The sequence below is a fragment of the Tupaia chinensis genome, unplaced genomic scaffold (assembly GCF_000334495.1).
Source record: "Tupaia chinensis unplaced genomic scaffold, TupChi_1.0 Scaffold000057_1, whole genome shotgun sequence".
Lineage (NCBI taxonomy): Eukaryota > Metazoa > Chordata > Mammalia > Scandentia > Tupaiidae > Tupaia > Tupaia belangeri.
Genome location: NW_006159515.1, coordinates 3,593,506 through 3,614,356, shown reverse-complemented (window position 1 = coordinate 3,614,356; position 20,851 = coordinate 3,593,506). Strand labels below are relative to the sequence as shown.

Sequence of the window (20,851 nt, the reverse complement as noted above, 5' to 3'; positions counted from 1 at the left end):
AAGAGTGGTGATCCATTTCAAAAATACTATTACTCAATACCTGAAATACAGCCTATAGGTTATTGTCTGATTATATATAAATGCAACTAATCACTTTATTAACTTAGCATTTATTTCCAAGAAGACAGATGGGATGATTTGTTTAAATGGATCATAATTCATAGTAAAATATGCAGCTGGATCCATTTGCATTATTATTTGCTCAGTGGGAAAAATAACATTCTTTTCAAAGACAGTAAGAAGCACTAAAAACCAATTTAGCAAACTATTATGTGATTATATTTAAATTTCTACATTCTTGCTGATTTTCCTTACTAGAATTTCTGATTCTAGATTCTCCTGGAATAAAATACCTCACTTTTAACATAATTGGTTAATTTCAACAAGCTAAAATTCTAGTTTTCGATGAAACAGTATAAACTCCAAAGGGATAATGCCTTTTGGAAAAGCAACACACATAAACATATGTCTAATTACTTAAAAAGGTGGATTATTCTGCCACGAGGCAGAACTATGTCAGGATTTGAGGGAGTGGTTTAGGAAGATTAAATTAGTTTAAATGACCATTAGTTCCTATAGTGTAGGCTGTGTGATTTGGCATAGGATTTAAATTTAGAGGAATTTAACAGTTTAGAAGGATGAAAAGGGTGAGGAAGAGAGCTTAGTAACCCCTCTCAACAGGCAGCTCCAGACTCCTTCAGTGACCTTGATGTTGATGGTGGCTGGACAGGCACAAACTTGCCAAGATCATGCTGTTGACCACATGAAAGGGAAAAGGCAATTGGGCTGTCACCAGAACCTAATTACCTGGAAAGACTTGTATAAAAATCATCTGAGCACAAAAATCACCTGGACTTTTGGCAATTCCCAGGGAGGCAGTCAGCTGGCAGCCTATGGAAGGGTGGGCTTCCATGTCACTCCTAGTCTGGCAGCCCTCCATGCATGGCTCCTCAATCTGCAGTCTCCATGCTGAGCAGAACTAACGGAATCTCTCCTCTGATTCACATCCTTGCACTACATTCCATACTGGCCAGGACTTATAGTGAAAACAACTTTTTAAGAGTTAAGGCCAGATTTATAAGAGTATGATAAGCCTTCCATAAGTGTACGCGTGTGGGTTTTTTTTTTTTTTTTTTTTGCATTACTTAAAAAAAATCTTGGCAACAATATGTAAAAGAAACAAACAAACAAACGAAAAAACATAAAAAAATTCCTTCTTAAAATTAAAGCCAGCATTTTTTCAACCTATTTATTTTATCACCACCTCTTCCATAGAGTACTTTTTAGACATCTTGTCCCTAATCATCATCTTAAAAGGACATAAAAATGCCACAGAAATATTATATATCTTTTTACATACATTGCATGTTTATCTCTGCTTTATGTATAAAAAGAAAGGTTTTTTTGCATCCTTCTGTAACCAAGAACAAATTTTCAACAATTCGGAGGTGTTTTCACTCCCTATTGAGAATGTATACCCAAGAGATAATGGTTTGATGTCACCCTAGCAGAGTTTAGCTAATATCCTCAAGAATATAAGTTCTACAAATTCTTTAAACACCATAATTTTATTTATTTCTTTTAGGTTTTCACTTTGTAATGATAGTAGGACATTTAATACATATGATTACAAATGCTTTTGTTCTCAAGAAGATTAGCAATAAAGGAATGCAGATTTAAAAATGAAAGGAGTTGCTGTTCTAAGAAACAGTATTATGTTGTCAGGCAGCACATAACTTGTGAAAAGGTTTTCTCTAGACTGAACAGTGTGAGAAATCAGTTTAAAATGCTTGTTTTCCAAAAAGAACTTGAAATTGGATTTGTGAGGGTAGCAGGTAAAACAAGACAACTGCCAAGTTTCTGAAGCTAAGGAGAAAAACAACTGAATGGAAAATGACATGTTTAATATAAATGGAACAATGGAAATCACTTTGCCCTTTTAATTCGATGAATAATGTATGAACATTTATAGGTGGGAAATTATAAAAGCTGATTGTACCACACAAGACTGTGAAGATAAAATTGTAGATATACTGCCCATATGTGGAAAGATATTTGAAATGCATTCCAGGATTTCTGCTGTGATACATATTTCACAATTCAAAGAAATGTACCAGATAGCATGACAAAAATGAATGTCTATTTCTCACAAAAGAAGATTACAGGACACATTTACAAAAAAACTCAGTTCAGGTAACCTCATTCTCCTACATGAAATTCAAATTCAACATCATCAAAAATGATTACCTACATCATTCAAGAGCTGTCTGTAAATAACCTCTTGGTTTATAGTGTGCCATCAGTATTCTATCTAGTTATTCTATATAACTTTCAGATAGATGGTTGCAGGCTCCAGATTGTCATTATTTTCTTTTCTTTTGTCTAATAAGATACTGTCTGAATCCTTTAGAAACACAAAAAAAGTAATTGTCAAAAGAAACTTTTGTAATTAAAGTTTCCCAGAAAAATGAAATGAAACTTAATGATAATGTCAAAGACTGCTGCTATGGCAAGATGGGTTACTTTCTTAATTTGCTCATTTCTCAGGATTAATGAACTCAAATATGGGTGTCAGATTTTGTTAGAACTAAAAATAAATGGCTCTTTTATTTAATTTTACTTTAAGAAATATCTTAAAACCTGGTATTTTCAGAGGAACCAAGAAATTATTTTCCTAGAAAAAGATGACTTCTTGTAAGATGGCAAAATGAGCCCATGCTTTCTGAAAGCCTTTCAGTCTTGAACACATCACAATTTTAGGGGAAAAAATAGGAAAACAAAGATACATAACACAGTTCTAAACAAGGTAAACCTCTTTGTTGAACATAAATGCAACAGAGACAGATGCTGAGTCAAGAAACAGAGAATGTTGGACCAAAATGTTTCTTACAGAGTAAGGGATCTAACATGTCCCAGAAGAAGTAAGGCAAGAGTCTTCCTAGCTTGGAGACATAGATAGATTTTCTGTGGAAAATAACAGTGAGGCCTAATATATAAGGCTAAGATTTTACAGGAAGCAGCATGCCTTGTGAGATAGGAAGACAAATAACCAATAAGAAGGATTGGACCAAGATCTTTAAAGACTGGTGACAGGAGATGTTATATCTCTAATAACTAAGGGATTAGGAGTCTCCAGATGACATTAAAAGTCTGACTCTAGGCCCCAGAATCAAGGTAATATAACTATTGGTCATTGGAAAAGTCATAATGCATTTTTTTTTAAATATAGAAAGAAAAACACATCTCGACTTTCCTGATGAGCCGATACAACATCAACTAGAAAGTAGAGGTGATCACATAGGGAGCCAGAGAGAAGAATCACAAATTCTTCCATGCAAGATAAGACAGCATGCCAAAATTTTGTCAAGATATGAAGAAGTCTAATAAGAAAGACAACATAATTTCAAAACTTAGATTACAAATTCACTCTAGACCAGAAAGCTATAGAACTAAGGTAGGTCTCAAGAATGCCAATCGAAGCTCTTAGAAAGATTACCTGGCACCATACACAGTTATGCCTGGCAGAGAGGATTAGAGAAGCTACTTGAAAGAATTCACACCATAAAATAACCTGGACTTTTCCAGCTCAGCATTGCTAAAGAGCAGCCATAACCAGAGGATTACCTTGAGAAAGACTTAGAAGGGAACGAAAGAGATTGATCTTTGCTAGCAGATGGTAAATCACAGAATATTTAATAGGCAGAGCTGAGTAGGGAAGGTTCATGTGTGAATTGCGTGCTGGGTGTTTGCTTTTCAATAGTTTGAGTAGTTGACATATAAATATTTTCTCAAAAATATTTAAAACATACTATCTCTGTTATTATAAAGTCACAAACACAACTATGACAAATATTGTGAAAGTTATCTGTAAAATTCAGTTTTTTGAAATTTTGAGAGTTGTTTATCTATAAACTGTCAAGAATTAGGAAGTATGAGCAGAAACTTTTGATATGTAAAGTAAATGATTGTGGGAAAATGTAAAAACTAATAATGATAACAGAAAAATTCACTCTAGATAAAACTAATTTTGTCAGAGAACTTTGAAAATAGTCTAAGATGCCCAAAGGGAAAATGAAAATAAAAAAATAATGAAGGTAAGAATAGAGACTACGATAAAAAGAAATAGAGGAAATCAATAATATAAAATATTGGCAATAAATTAATTTAGGTAGAGTTTATTAGTATCAAACAAACTAAAAGATGGCTCTTACAATAAAAACATAAAGAATAATTAGTTATAGGCATGTTTTTGCTATTCCTGGTGGTCTTAGTAGGTTATGCCAGTGGGGTCAGCCTTAACAGAAATTAACCGAGCGCGTGTGGCCAATGATTCAATCATATCTACATAATGAAGCCCCAATTAAAACTCAGAATACACAGGTGCAGAGAGACCCCCTGGTTGTCAGTACTCTCTACATATTGTTGTACAACAACATGCTGGGAAGATGATATCCTGATTCCATGGCAAGATAATTCCAGAAGTTTCACATTTGAGAACCTCCCAGACCACACACTATACATCTATTCTTTTAGTTAGCTCTAATTTGCATCCTTTTATGTAATAAAAATTTAATTATAAAGCCTCAACTTTTTTCTTAAACCAGTGTAAGTGTTTACCCAGTTAAAAATCTAAGCCAGCTTCATGGCATAGTGGTGACGTGCCACTCATGAGAAGCTGGATGCTATGTGGAGATTATGGTTTGTATCCTTGGAGTTGTCAGTCTGACTTATGTTGGGCACACCTATGTGAGTGCCCAAGATCCAGTGATCTGGAGGACTGGAGGGAGTAGATTGCAGCATGACCAGAACCTGTTGAAGGTGCTCATTTCTCCATCTCTTTCTCTCTCTGACTCTCTCACTCACTCTCTTGTGTGTACGTTTGTGATCTATCATGAATAAGCATTTTTATAAATGAAAAATATGTAACTATAAATGTAGAAATTTCCTGATTTCTATGAGTCCTTCCAGAAAATTATCAAACTTCAGGCTCATAGTGGGAACCCCTACATTTGTAGCATATTGATTATATGTAAGGGAGACCTGGAAACTCTCAAGCTTGCCTGTGTCTCCAGTTAGGGTGGTCTGTGTCTCCAGTTAGGGGGAAGACTGTGCCCCTATCCTTTAAATTTTATTCTAATTCCAAGGAGTGGGCATCAGAAGTCATTTACTTTTATAGTAAAGAAAGCTAAAAATAAAGAATATTGGCAAAAATGGAAGACATCTTCAGACACAGTAGAGATTATAAAAATTCTGAAAGAATGCTATGTAAATGTGATACATAAATAGAAATCAATAAGCCACAATGCCAATAAAACATAAACATTAAACCAAAAAAAAAAAAAGCCATTAATCAGTCTTTTTTCTCTTGCTTCTCTACCAGGGACACTACTGCAAACATCAGGCCCCAGATGGCATTCCAGAGAATTGTATTCAGACTCTCACAGAAGGAAAAAAAAGGGGGGAAAAAGTTCTATTTAATTTTTGAAAGGAAATATAACTTTCCTAAAAAAATCAGACAGAAATATAAAAGTAAAGAAAATAATTATAAAAAAATGCTCCTATGAATAGAGATGCAAAAATTCTAAATACCATAGCAGTATAGTGGATTTGAATACTAAAAATAATGTTAAAAATCAGGTCCCCAAGAATCTAAGATAAATTTTCAACATCAGAAAATCTATTATTCTAATATACTGGTACCAAGAAATTAAAATGAAATCTATGGAATCAGCTCAATGGATATAGAACATTGCATAAAAGCAATTCATCACAGTTCAAAATGTGCACCATAGATGAGTAACATTATACTAACATGTAATTGCAATTTACTATGCAGCAAAAATGATTCAAGAAGAAAAACAATCTACAGTGTCTATTTACCTTTGTATAGGCAATGGCTTAAGACACTGTGCTTTTAACATTTGCACTTGGATATAATGCTAATGTATGTATATATAGGAATATCATAGTGTAAGGCACTGCTAGCTCAGGCACAGAGTACTGAAATTACTTTGTGAAAGCTGGTGGTTGTATTAAAATAATTGTGCCAATATACCTCAAAAAAAAAAAAAAGCAATTCATCATAAGGAAAGTCCTTACCAATTAGGAATAGATTGAAATTTATTACCATAATTAAGCATTGATGTCAAAATATAGAAACAAGCTAGGGATGTCCACTACCAATAATTCTGTTCAACCTTTTATTAGCAATGCAATTCAGAATAATAAAATAAGAAAATATTAGAGATATAGCATTTAGAAAAGTATGGAGAAAATACCATGATTGTCTACATAGAAATTCCAAGCAAATCTATAGGCAAATTACAACAAACAATAAATTGTAGCAAGATTTCTGGATTTGAGGTTAACATAAAAAATCAGTATCATAGGTATATCACAGAAAATCAATGAAAACAATTCTAAGAGTGATTGTTGCTATAGGGTGTATGCACTCACTGGACAGAGAGACAGAAAGAGAGAAATCACCCCCCCCCAGGGGTGATGGTCATGCTACAATCCCTTTTCCTCTATTCTTCTTTTGAGATTTTGGGCATACACACACATGTGCCTGGTGTGAGTTTTAAACTGCCAGATCCAGGACTCAAATCATGGTTGACTATTGACTATGTGGGAGTCCAGTGATGTAACTATTGTGCCATCTACTGGTCCCCAAATGAATGAAAATTTAATTGAAAACATTTCATTTATAAAAAGACCTGTAGGGTATAGAGGCATAAATTTAATAAACGATGTGTAAGACCTTCAGAGAAAATTAAAAGAATTATTGAAAAACATTAAAGACCTGAATAACTAACTAAACATCCTCAACAGCAATGAAATATCATTAGTAAAAATGGTTACATTTTGATAATGTACAGGAAGAATAGCAATGCCTGGCTGGCTGGTAGTCTGGTGATTAATGAGGTTGGACCTCAAAAGGCTGACTGCATGGTTTGAGTTCTGGACTCCGTGGCTTGTAAAACACACAGGAATTCAAATTAATCTAAAATTCAAAGCAATTCTGATAAAATTACTAGAGGGATTCCTCACAGAAATTGAAAAAAATAAAAACATAAAATTTCCCTGGAATCATAAAAGGTTCTGTATCACCAAAGCAATACTGTGCAAAAAGAATAAAGTAGGTGGCATCTCACTTCCTGACATAAAAATGTATTACAAAACCGTGATAATCAAAACAGCATGTTATTTACATAGAAACAGGCAGGTTGACCAATGGAACAGAATAGAGAACCTCATATAAGGGACTCATAACCAGAACACACAGGGAATCCAAGCAGTGTACCCACAAAGAACAATCAATCCAATTAAAAGATGGGCAAATAAGCTCAAAAGACAATTCTCCAAGGAAGACATACGAATGGCCAAAAAGCATATGAAAAATTTTTCAACATCTCTTATCGAAAGGGAGAGGCAAATTGAAACCACAATGAGGTATCACCTAGCGCCAGTCAGCATAGCTCAGATTAAAAATATAAACAATGATTAAGTGCTGGCGAGGCTGAGTTGAAGGAGGAATCCTCCTGTACACTTGTTGGGAAAGTCAGTCAGTACAACCACTGTGGAGAACAGTATGGAGGCTCCTCAGAAACCTGCAAGAGGAACTACTGTACAACCCAGTAATTCCATTCTTAACTATCTACCCACGTGATCAGAAAACACTCAACTGGAAAAGCACTTGCATGTCCATGTTTATTCTAGCATTACTCACAATTGCTAAGACATGGAATAAACCTAAATATCCAAAACAGATGAGTGTATTGAAAAAATGTGACACATATGCTACTCAGTTATAGAAAACAATGAGACCCTGACATTTGATATAAAGTGGACAAATATGGAAGATTTAATGCTATGCAAGGCAAGCCAAACTATTAAAGAGAGGCATTGTATGTCCCCGCTTAATATATACCACATGTCTACACTCTATAGCAGAAACTGAAAGATTGGAAGGTATAAAAGCAGGGAGGGCAACTGTAGATATTAGAGACAGTATAGGAGGGAGTAGGTAATAGGGATGGGCAATAGGCGTTGGGAGGGAGGGAATGGTGGAAAATAAACAAAACATTTAACAGATATAAAAATGAAAAGTTACCTGTTGATGAGAATGTGCATGGTGATATAATTGACTTGACTGAGAAAAAACACTGAGAAACACACTGAGAAAAAAACCATGGTGTACACTGTAAAGGTGTATGGTAATGAAATGTAAATTTTTAAATTGTAAAAACAAAATGATGCTGAAGTTAACTTTGGAAGACTACATACACATTGTAATAGTTAAAACATGTTTGAAAAAGAAAAACAATTAATAAAAAAAGATGAAGGATGGCAGGCACCAAAAAAAAAAAAAAAAGAAAGAAAGAAAGAAAGAAAGAAAGAAAGAAAGGCAAATAATAGGAAAAACAAGAAAAACATGGAGAGACTCTGTGTGTGTGTGTGTGTGTGTGTGTGTGTGTGTGTACCCAAAATCCCAAGAGGAGGGGGAAATGGAGGAGAAAGGATTATGGTGTAGCCATCTCCAGTAGAGATCGTTTTCTCACCTTCCCCATCTCTCTCTGTCTCTTTCCAGTGAGCACACATGCCATATGGCAGAGAGAAAAAAAGATAGCAAGGCCAAGAACAGATAAAACAAATCTACAGAAGAAGACCACTAACAGTGAGCTTGCCCTAACAGATGTTACACTTTATTTTAAAGGATAGAGCTTGAACCATCTCATTAGCTAAAGCTCGGGTGCACAGAATGAAATGTCTGGACGCATTATGATACATACAATCCTGACAGATGACAGAAGTGCTACTACAGATGTGAGGAAAGATGAGCTTCTCGATGAATTTTAGAAAATCGTTTATATATGGGGGGAAAAACTGATGCCCATCTCATTCCAAAGACATTGGAGACTTGAAGACTTGAATAAGAATAGTATTACTTGAAAAGTCTTAGACTTTTTTTTTAATTTGCTAGAGGGTGCCTGCACTCTCCAAAGACAGAGGGAGAGAGAGAGAGAGAGAGAGAGAGAGAGAAAGGGAAAGTGGAAAAGCACCCCACATGGAGGATTGTTACATCACAATCCCTTCCCCTCTATTTTCCTTTCAAGATTTTGAGCATGCATACACATGCACCAACAGTTTCTTTTGAGCTGCCAGATCAGGGAATCAAACCATGCAGTTGTCCATATCAAATATGGCCACTTTTAACCACCATGCTTCTGGCTGCCCTCAAAAATGTCTTAGGCTTATATGAGAGCCTGTCTTTAATGTCTCTGGGATAGTTAAGACACACAACACACACAAATGCCAAGCCAAAAATTAAAGAGCACTAAATCTTACAATATTGAAATAAATAGCTTCCAGTAAAGAAAGGATAGCAAATAAATGCTAAGGGATAGGATCAGCAGGTGGTGTAGTGGTTAAGGGCACTGGACTCCCATATGGCTGACTGTGGTTCAAGTCCTGGACCTGGTGGCTTGCTTTCTCACTTTCCTGCTCTCTCTCTTATTCTGTTCCTCTCTGGTCAAATTAAAATAAAGAAATAAAGTTAAATAAAAATAATTCTTTTTAAAAATTATATTAAAAAATGCTAAGGGACAACCTGTGGTCTGGAGAAGGCAAGTGTGTATTACCAGATAGCTGATAAACAGAGTCAGATCAAACAGATAAATTCATAGAAGAGGAAAGTCAAAACACACAGTCTCTGACAAAGTCAAATCTCCACGGTCATCAAAAAATGTATATGAAAGGTATAATGCTTACATAGATCAATAGAAAACTGAAAATCCTGAACATAAAAAAAAATTCACATTGCTCATGTGTCTGGGTAAGAACGTAAATTGGTACAAGCCCTCTGAAATGCAATTTAGCAATAGCTAAATTGAATGTGATCACATTATACAATTGAGCAAGTTCAAATCTAGGTATATGCCCTAAAAATGTGGCATAAAAACTCCAGTGAGAATGCATACTTTTCAACAGCAAAATGTTGGAAACAGTTAAAATATCTACTGCTATAATTTATAGAACAAATAAATGAATGTTGTGTTTATCAACATGAGTCTATTCCCATTACCAATGCATGAAAGGCAAAAGCAAGTTGCATATTAATTCTTGATACCATTCTAAATCATGCACTGCATAATTAATATGGTTCTCTGGAGATTATGAAGGATGAGCTTAAGATATAAAGAGATTTACAATATTTCATTTCTGAATAAACATCTGAACCAGTTATAAAAATGACAAATTTTTGAAAAACCTGTGTAAGACACATAAATGTTGGCTGTTATTTTCTCTACATACTGCATTTATGAAATACCTGAGATTAAGAATAGAAAGAAAAAAAGAAGTAACAGATTTTCAAAGGATAAACACAACAAAGAAAGGAAAAATAGAGAATCACATAAAGATCATTGCAAAATAATTACATGTATCAAGGCTAATGATTTTTGACATCTTAGCTTTCTGACATGAATTAGTCTAATTCTACCTAAATTTTATTAATGTAAGATTAATTGAGTTTTAGTACCTTTTTGCTTGACTCATTATCCCTTTTAGAAACATTAGTTCCCTCAAACTACAGGTCCTTTCAAAGAATTAGTGTCTTTGTAGATATTGACTCATCACTTTTGACAAATGCATATTTTATTTCTCTAATGCACTCAAGAATTTCTTTGTGTTTATAACTGGAAAGATATGAAAAAATTATTCATATGAAATCTTTATAGAGAGACTATGTTTGGAAAAATATGAAAGTACTTCAAAGTTGGTGCAAACATGGAATAAAAGTATGTTTATTTTGGAGCAAAAAATTTTTGAAATCCATGCATAGGCTTTTTTTATATACATAGTATACATTTTCCAGGAAGTTCTTGAAGACTCTACATACTTAGTGTAAGGCACTAAGAGGTTTCATGTACTAGTGGATAATGTCTACTTTATTTTCTGAAGAATTTAGATCACCTTGTAACTAGCAGTTAGTGTAATGGCTATGTCGTTGGACTCCCACATAGTCGACCACGGTTCCAGTCCTGGACCCGGTGACTTAAAACTCATGCCAGGCGCATGTGCGTGTGTGCCCAAGTTCCTGAGAGGAGAATGGAAGAGAAGGGATTGTGGCGTGATCATCCCCCCTAGGGGGGTGATTTCTTGCTTTCTGTCTCTCTGTCTCACTCTGTCTGGTGAGCACACACATGCCCTATAGCATACAATGTCTCTCCCTCATAGCCTGGTTTGCTTCACTAAGCAGTAAATCTTCCATATTCATCCACTTTCTGTCAAAAGCCAGGGTCTTGTTTTGTTTTTTTTTTTTGGCTGAGTATTATTCCACAGAGTATATGTACCACACTTTTTCAATCCATTCATCTATTCATGGGCATTTGGGCTGGTTTTACGTTTTAGTAATTGTGAATAATGCTGCAATAAACATCGATGTGCAAGCACTTTTCCAATTAAGAATTCTTCTGTCCTTTGGGTAGATACCAAGGAGTTGGAGGATTGCTGGATCATAATGGTAGTTCTATTTGTAGATCTTTGAGGAGTCTCCAAATTGTTCTCCACATTGGCTGGACCAATTTACATTCTCACTAGCAGTGTAGGAGAGTTCCCCTTTCACCAAACCTCTGCCAGCACTTATTATTATTATTTTTAATCCTAGTCATTTTGACTGGAGTTAGGTGGTATTTCATTGTGGTTTTGGTCTGCATCTCCCTTACAATGAGGGATGTTGAGCATTTTTTCATATACTTTTTGGCTATTCGTATGTCTTCCTTAGAGAGTCATTTTATCAACTCATTCTCCCATCTTTTAATAGGGTTGATCATCTTTTTTTCGGGACAGCTGCTTGAGTTGTGTATTCTGGTTATCAGTCTCTTATATTTTCCCACTCTGAGGGCTGTCAATTCACAATAATTACTGTGTCCTTTGCCATGCAGAAACTTCTTAATCTGATGTAATCCCACTTGTCTATTTTGGGGATTATTGACTCTGCTTTGGGGGGTCTTAGTTAAGAAGTCTTTGCCTACTCCAATTTCTACCAGAGTTTCCCCAGTTTTTTCCAGCAACTGTTTTATAGTTTGAGCTCTTATGTTTATATCTTTGATCCACTTTGAGTTGATTTTTGTCAATGGTGGGAGGTAGGACTTTAGATTCATCTTTCTGCTGGTGGATATCCAGTTTTCCAGCACCATTGGCTAAAGAGGGGTTTTCCTTTCCCCACTGGATTTAATGGTACCCTTTGTCAAAAATCAGTTAGCTATATGTCTGGGAGTTTATTTCTGGGGACTCTATTTGGTTAAATTGGTCCACATGTCTATTTCTGTGCCAATACCATGCTGTTTTGATTCCCACAGCTTTGTAGTATATTTTTGGGTTAGGGAGTGAGATGCTACCCACTCCACTCTTCTTGTGCAGGATTGCTTTGGCAATATGAGGTCTTTTATAATTCCTGACAAATTGGATGGTTGTCTTTTCTAGGTCTGTGAAGAATGTCTCTGGCATTTTGATTGGGATTGCATTAAATATGTAGATTAGTTTGGATAGAATTGCCATTTTGATTATGTTAAATCTTCCCATCCAGGAACATGAGATGTCCTTTCCACTTTTTTTGTGTCATTTTCAATTTCATTTTTTGCTTCTCATAGTTTTCCTTGTAGAGGTCTTTAACTTCTTTGGTTAGATTTATTCCTAGGTATCATGCTTTTTGTGGCTATGGTAAATGGAATTACTTTTCCCAGCTCTATCTAAGTCTACCTGCTGTTCGTATATAGAAATGCTATAAATTTTTTAATGTTGATTTTGTGTCCTGCTACTTTACTGTATTCATGTATTACTTCCAGGAATTTTTCCATGGATATTGTTGGGTCTTCTATGTATACCATCATGTCATCTGCAAATAGAGATAGTTTCACCTCTTCTTTTCCTATTTAAATGGCTTTTATTTTATCTTCTTTTTGCATTGTGAGGACTTTCAGTTTTTTCCTTAAATATACCACCTAACAGATATATATAAGAAGAGCCTTCAAAAATTTCATGGAAAATCCATACAATGGAAAATCTATGAAAACATTTCAAAATTTTCTAAACCAAAATTAACTTATACTTTAATTCCTATTGTCCTCAAACTTTTGAAACTCCTTTGTTTATATTTATATACTTTTATGTAATAATACACAAGAAAAACAGAGTCAAATCTGATTAGTTACTAAGAAAATAATATGGGCCAGCAGGTGGCATAGTAGTTAAGGTACTGGACTCTCACATGGTCGAATGTGATTCAAGTCTCAGACTTGGTGACTTGAAACTCACTCTGGGTGAATGTGTGTGTGTGTGTGTGTGTGTGTTTGTGCATGCACCCAAACTCCCAAGAGGAGAGTAGAGAAGGGATTGCAGTGTGGCCATCCTCCTGGGGGGTGATTTCTCACTTTCTGTCTCTCTAGAGAACACACAGGCCTTATAGCAAAAATATCTCTCTAAAAAAAGTTCACAATTAAGCATATAGTTATGCTCATCAAAAAAATATTACTTTGTGTGCAATAATAATAATAATATATTCTCTTGGATCAAAATAAATTAAGTTCTTATAAAAGAAAATCAATCTTTACCTTTTTATACTTATTCATAGGCTAGAAAATATAGTTTCTCCTGTTTCTTAACTAATTCTAAATTTAGGTTAATTAATCCAAAGTAACAAAACAAGCTTCAGAACAGAAGCTAAACAGCTTAATTTATTCTTAAGGAATGTTTTTTAGATCACAAGTTGACTCCTAATGGATAAAGCAGTTTATTTTAGATTGTCTAAATAACTCTGGAAAATGTAGGAACTTAAGAAATTACTTCTCTCAAAGCTTGTGGCCTCTTGTGATCTGTTTTAAAAATAAAATTTCCAAAATATTACATAATGCTCTTTGCCTTAAATACTGTGTCATTATAGTCCATAAACTTAAATTGTTGTTATTATAGCTGTTTTGAGGATTATATGAGATGATAAACTCCTTTAAAGCACTTGACACATAATAGGGCCTCCAAAAAGATAGACATTATTGTTGTTAATATTAAATATTCTTGAATTTAACAAATGATACTGTCAGTTGAAATGCTCTCTCTGTGGTTTAAATGAAGATCCGGTCCATCACATATTTTTGCACAGAAATTTTCATTAGAAAACAAGCATTCTAGGACTACATTCACTTTTGCACAGCAATGGCAGAATTGAGTAGACAGACAACATTTGTATGTGAAACAATTAGGTAACATATACAGAAAGGTTCCATTCCTTTCTACTCCAGAGTGGATGGCCTATTCACTTATTCTATGGGGCTGACAGCATGGCCAAATGTCCATCCTTGGATAGGCTATGAAAGCACTATTAATGTAATCTGTAATCAGGATTTTTAGGAGCAGACGCAGATACTCCTCCCAGAGAGATTAGCATAATACCAATTACCTGTTGTCGTTCTTTTTTTCTTCCCTGGCATTTTCATCACCAGCCTTTTAATGTCTGATTCTAATGCTATTGTATAATTCTTCTACCTCACCCGTCTTTTCCCATCTCTAACTGGAGCCTTTAACTTTTGGGTCTCTCTTATGTTAAACATAGTAGTTTCTTCTACTCTTCAGTGTCCACACACAATCCATTTCTTACGTTTTTGCTACAACTTATTCTCTTCCAAATGCATAACTTCTCCCCATGGCCCATTCCAGAAGAGGATGTTCATGCTCTGATGTTCCAGGTTGTGTAATAAGTGATGATGAAGAGATGCCCTGCTTTACTTATGCCTCGACTCTCCTTTCAGATGAATTTCGTCAGGTTAAAGCATTCTCTTACTGCTCTCATTTGTGGCTGCCTCATCTCTTCCTCAGTTATTCTGACAACACCCTTGACTTTGCCCACTGACTCCACTCTTTTCTCTAAGAACTGACCTCAAGATGATTTCAATGTCCATGTGAAGATTCAGCTGACATTTTAGTTTTAATATTTCCTTCCTATTTTTGCCTTGAGTCCACAGTTAAATTTAAGGCACCCATATCCATATGACACCTAGATTTCATATTTTATTACCCAGAATTTCTCAAGGATTATATAAATACTGGATCCCACTCTCTGATCACAATCTCGTATTTTAGCTCTCTCATCCCATCCCTTCAGCTATGCCTGCCCCTTGGTCTCTATGGAGACCTTTGATAGATCACTTTTACTCTTTCATTCTCCTCTTATTCTCACTTCTGTTCATAATCAACCCAACTACATGGCGATCATTTCAACTCCTTAGCCAGTGACCCATAATCCTTTATTCCCTTGCTCTCAGCTCCACCAACCTGACAACCTGAAAGCTGGAAGGATTTAAATGTTGCCTTTCTCTTTTCTTATGTAAGATTGGAAAAGCCATGTATCTGTCTTTCTGGGTATCACTATCAATCTCAGTCTTAAATCTGTGTTCAGTTTGCTGTATCTTCAATTACTTTTTCATATTCTCCACAGTACTCTTCTTCTTCACCTTTTTTACTCAAGTTCCCATTTTACTTTCTCATAATTGAGTCTCACACAGAATTTGCTTCTGAACTCACAGGAAAATACAGAAGCCACCTGATGGGAATTCCTTCAACACCCTACCCCTGTGCTAGAAATAGACCTGCAAATACACTACTGGTCTTCATTTCTCTTTGTTTTTAATAACAACCCATTCCTTGTGTGCTTGTTGAGTAGTCAAATTATTTCTATTTTTCAGGTGTTGGGTGGATATAATATTTTCATGAGCCACACCACTGTCATTGGCTCTTCAAAGCACAAATATCTTTTTATTGTTTCCTATCTACATTTCTTGCTAAATCATAAATTTATATACCAGGTAGATGTTAGGCAGGTGTCACAGCACAGAGATTCTACTCCAGTGAAAGTTTGGTATTAATGATGTTTTATTATAAGAAACAAACTTCCATGAAGGGGAGAATTCATAAGTGACTATTTTAAAGGTTTTTTTTTTTTTTTTAAATCCATATAGAAGCTTACATTCAATAGCGCAGGCAAATGACTCTTTTTCCAGAAAAATTTGTGTGATGGTGGACTGAATTTTATTAACTGAATCCATTTGTCAATGCACTGGGAGGATATTGGGTGACTCAACTAAATGGAAAATTGATGTATTATACATGAATTTTTCATAATAAAAAATCAAATTGTGATCTTTCTGCCTAAGTTTATTTTTTCATATGTTGCAGTTATCTAAGTATAGTACAGTCATATATGGATACCTCCTTTAAATGATAAATCGGTTTCTATGTGTTGATCAATTTTTCCATAAATACGCAACCATTAAATTCTGAGATATACTTTTGATATATATTTTTCACAATGAAAACAAATCAGTGATGTCTGGAAATAACAAAGTTACTAAGTTAGTAAGAATTACTATTCCAAAATGCTAATATGGTATGTAGGATGCTAGAGAGATGCTTTTTTAGTCATTAAACCTACCTGCTACAGATTTGATACTTTAGTGCCAGTTGTAACATCTCAGATTCTACTGCAGTAATTATCGCATTATCTCTTTATATTTCCCTCCAGCCCCTTGGTATTGTTGACCTGACTTGCTTATGTATAATGTTCTTAATCGTGGTAGCATACACTAGGTGGGAAGCAAGCTAATGCAGTATGAGACAGGAGAAAAAAAGGAGGGGTGGAGAGGAAACAGCAAGATCATCATAGTAAGATCCAGGGAAAAAGGGTTACCTTGGCAACATGACATGCTGTGGGGCAGATTACTCAGGCCCATGGGACAGGACATGAATCAAGCAACTTAGTGACCAGAGAAAACACACAAGCAGTAGACAATGAATCAGCTTTGGTAGGAGTCAAATAATTAACGAACTGAAATGAGTTTTTACATTTATAAAAGGCACTCTCCAAGGGTCCCTTTTACCTTGTTCAGTGATCTTCACGCTCTGAGTGGCTTACCTCTGCGAGGTAGAACTCGTCGTACTGCCTCCTGAAGTTCTCGCCTTTGTAGTAGTTGCTAGCAGCAACGATCACATCCACGGTCACCATGCTCAGGATAAACATGTGGAAGACTGACGACCGCATCATTTTCTGAGGAGACAACACAGACAGACTCTTAACGAAGACAGAAGCCTCATAATGAAATGTAATTAGTGTGTTCAGCCCTTGATGGGCGACATCGCTGTGACCTACTGCTGTGCTTTGAAGATAACTTGGTTAACGTCTCATACTACTGAATGCTGTGAGCGAAGGCATCTTTTTCTTTAGACAGCTAAAAAATTACTAGGAAGATAGTATCAGAGACTTTTGGTTGAACATACAAAATGTATTTCTTTTCATTTATATAGAACTTGCATCTTAATTTTCATTGGTTGGTTGTGTAGTTTTACCCTTAATCCTGACTATATAGAGAAATTTTTCAGAAAGTTGATACTACAAAATAAGCTGTTTTATAAAAACATTGTAAAGATGATTATGAGACTGGAAAAGTGAGAGAAACCTACAATTTCTACATATTTTACTTACTGTTTTCAAAAATATTTGTTGAAAATTATAGTATAACTAACTATAACTGATGTCTAGAAGGAGTCTTCAAATAGTTCATGAAAACTTCATATTATGAAAAAACTATGCATAGATCTCCATTTTCTTCACCATAATAAACTTCTACATTAATTCCACTTTTCCTCAAACTTCTTGAAGTTCCCTTGTATAGCAATTACTGTGTACCTGGAGTTGCTCTAGGCGTTTTATATAATAACCTCATTTAACATTTATAACAACCTTAGAAGATTATTCTCATTTTATAGATAAGAAAACTGAGACTCAAACAGCTTAAATAACTATTCTACTGTAGCCCAAGTATTGGAGATAGACCCATGATTTAGACTCTAATCTGGTCCAAGTCTACTGTCTACACTGAATGGAGATTATTAAGGATTCAAAAATAATGAATATTATTGTAATGGCTACTATATATTGAATGCTGACTATGTTTCAGGCCGTATTGCGTTTTTTTTTGTTTGTTTGTTTTTTTTTTTTAGAGACTCTTTGCTATAGGGCACGTGCGCTTGCCAGACAGAGACAGAGAGACAGAAAGCGAGAAATCACCCCCCTGGGGGGATGGCCATGCCACAATCCCTTCTCCTCCATTCTCCTCTTAGGATCTTGGGCACACACGCACACGCGCCTGTCATGAGTTTTAAGCTATCGGGTCCGGGACACGAACCACGGTCAACTACATGGGAGTCCAGTGCCATAGACATTACACTAACTGCTGGTCCCCATTTTTTAATGTTATATATATTTTTAATTTCCACCATAGCTCTATATGGTGGGGTAGCTTACTCACACTTTACAGAAGGTCAAAGAGTCATTTGTCCAACCAAGGCCACATAGCGAGTACACAACAGAATCAATCTCTGAACCAAAGTCTGTTTAAAATGTGCTCCATGATCCATTGGCCACTTGGGGTACAGAACATCTGAGTGGAGGGAGCAGAGGTTGAAGGCCTTGGGCAGCAGAACCAGAAAGAGAAGGTGACCTAGGTGCAGGAGCTGAGCATCTAACAATGAACCACTGAGCCATGCCCCTTGGCACAACTGCACAGGGATTCTCTTTCTAGAGACTCATTTCCTCTTTGCAAATTAAAGAGCTCAACTAAAGCAGAAGCCAAGAATGGGACAAGAGAAAAAAGACTGCCTCTTGAGTGTTGCTGCTGTGAATCTCCATGAGTTTCTCAGGGTCTTCAATATGTCACAATCATTATTAACATCATGGACTCTGTGACAAACTGCTTGACCCTATGCAAGTTACTTCAACCTTGCTATGCCTCAGTTTCTCATCAGTAATGTGTATATAACTGGTAGCTACTCCAAAGGATTATTATTAATTTTAAATAAGTTAATATTTCTAAAGTGCTTGGAACAGTGCTTGTCCAGTACAATTGTTCTGTAAGAGTTGGCAGTAAAAATACATGAAATTCTGTGAATTAAATACAAGGGGTCTTCAAAAAGTTCATGGCAAGTTTGCACTATGTAAAACATTTCTTTCCACCAAAAATAAACTTATATTCTAATTCTATTTTCCCATGGACTTTTAGAAGTCCCCTGTATTTGTCTGCTCAGGAATGAGAAATTTAATTCTCAAGGTCAACTAATTAATTACACTTCATATCTGACTGAGTTCAGAACCAGAGAGATAAATAAAAGTGATAAGAGTTGAATAATTTGAGAGAGGTGAGAGTAACTGAGAAAGAAGAGTTTCAGTAAGACTTCATGTCACCATGACAACTGATGCATTCTTATATCCATTTGCCTTTGACTTCATTTTACAGGTAATATATAATCAAACCACAGAACTACCAATCAGCATGGTTATATGCACACATCAATTTACTTGCAGACACTACTGACCTTCCTAACATAGATAAGCAAACCAGTTTGCAAGTTTCTAGTCTCATTAGAATTTTTATTGTTATTTAGTCTTTCTTGTATTGTGAGAGTTAAATTTCATAACCATTATTCCTTTTCTATACTCTTTTCAACATAATGTTCTATTAAAAAACATTTCAACTGATTTCCATTTTATCTGCATGACAGAAAAGCCACAACTTTCTTGTTCTATTTTCCTTAGCTTTGGATTTATGTCTTAAGTAAACTGTTATTACTGAAAGGTCCAAACAAAGCTTTTAGCCATAGCTGTCAAAAAACTTTTAAATTGGTTTTATAACTGTCACTGCTTCACTTTGGTGCTGTCATTATAATTAGGTTGTCTTTTGTCTGAATGTCTATGTCTCCCTGTTGGTACAGAGTTATTAAAATAATCACTTACAATAGATTTTGATACACTATAATCACCATTGCTTAGTTGACTTTCTCCAAAGTAAAAACTTGCAAATATTAAGTAAGAATTAAGGTAAGTATGAGTGGTAGCTAAATTTAAATATTAAAATCAGCAGCTACAGTTTTCAAGAGTCATGATATAGAGCATCTCAACTCAAGTCAGTTCAATCAATGTGTGAAATTGGCTAGCAGTTTCCTTAATGTAAAAGGACTGGCGACATTACACTTAGACTCATGCTTATATCTACAGAATAGTCCAAATTTGTACCCTTCCATTTTCCTTTTCTAGTAAAAATTAATATAAAAGGAAATGGGAAACTTGAGTTAGCGCTACAGAATAGTATATAACTTGAGGTTTTCTTAATTGCATTATTTAATGTGAATGTAGAATATTTATATAGTGAAATGCACATATAGGTATATATGTGAATGTGTATGTATATGTATAAACACGCAATTGCTTTCAGGTGCTAGGTATTATTCTTTCTTTTCTTTTCTTTTCTTTCTTTTCTTTTCTTTTCTTTTCTTTTCTTTTTTTTCTTTTCTTTTCTTTTCTTTTCTTTTCTTTTCTTTTCTTTTCTTTTCTTTTCTTTTCTTTTCTGTGTGTGTGTTTGGAGAAGTCTTTACTATAGGGAACATGTGCTCACCAGGAAGACTGAGATAGGCAGAGAGACAGAAAGCAAGAAATCCCCCCCCTCCCCCATGGGGGATAGCCATGCCGCAGTCCCTCTTCCTCCATTCTCCTCTCAGGATCTTGGGCATGTACACACACATGCCAGACATGAGTTTAAGCCACTGGGTCTGGGACTCATTTGCGGTCGACTACATGGGAGTCCAGCAACATAACTGTTACACCATCTGCTGGTTCTCTCTCCCCACCTCCTTTTATTTTTTGTAGAGAATTTTGCTATAAGGCACATGCATTTGCCTGAGAGAAAGCGAGACAGAAAACAAGAAGTCGTTTACCCCTCCCCACAAGGGGGATGGTCATGCCGCTTTCCCT

At 35.4% G+C, this 20,851-nt stretch overlaps 1 protein-coding gene across 1 annotated transcript in view; it reads right to left on the bottom strand.

Annotated features, from left to right (window-relative positions):
• The window catches only part of NALCN (sodium leak channel, non-selective), a 351,304-nt gene that overhangs the window by 194,279 nt on the left and 136,174 nt on the right, over positions 1-20,851 (bottom strand). The window contains exon 10 of the mRNA XM_006141515.2: positions 16,964-17,095. Within this exon, the coding sequence (XP_006141577.1) occupies positions 16,964-17,095 (132 nt within the window). The remainder of the gene's footprint in view (positions 1-16,963; positions 17,096-20,851) is intronic.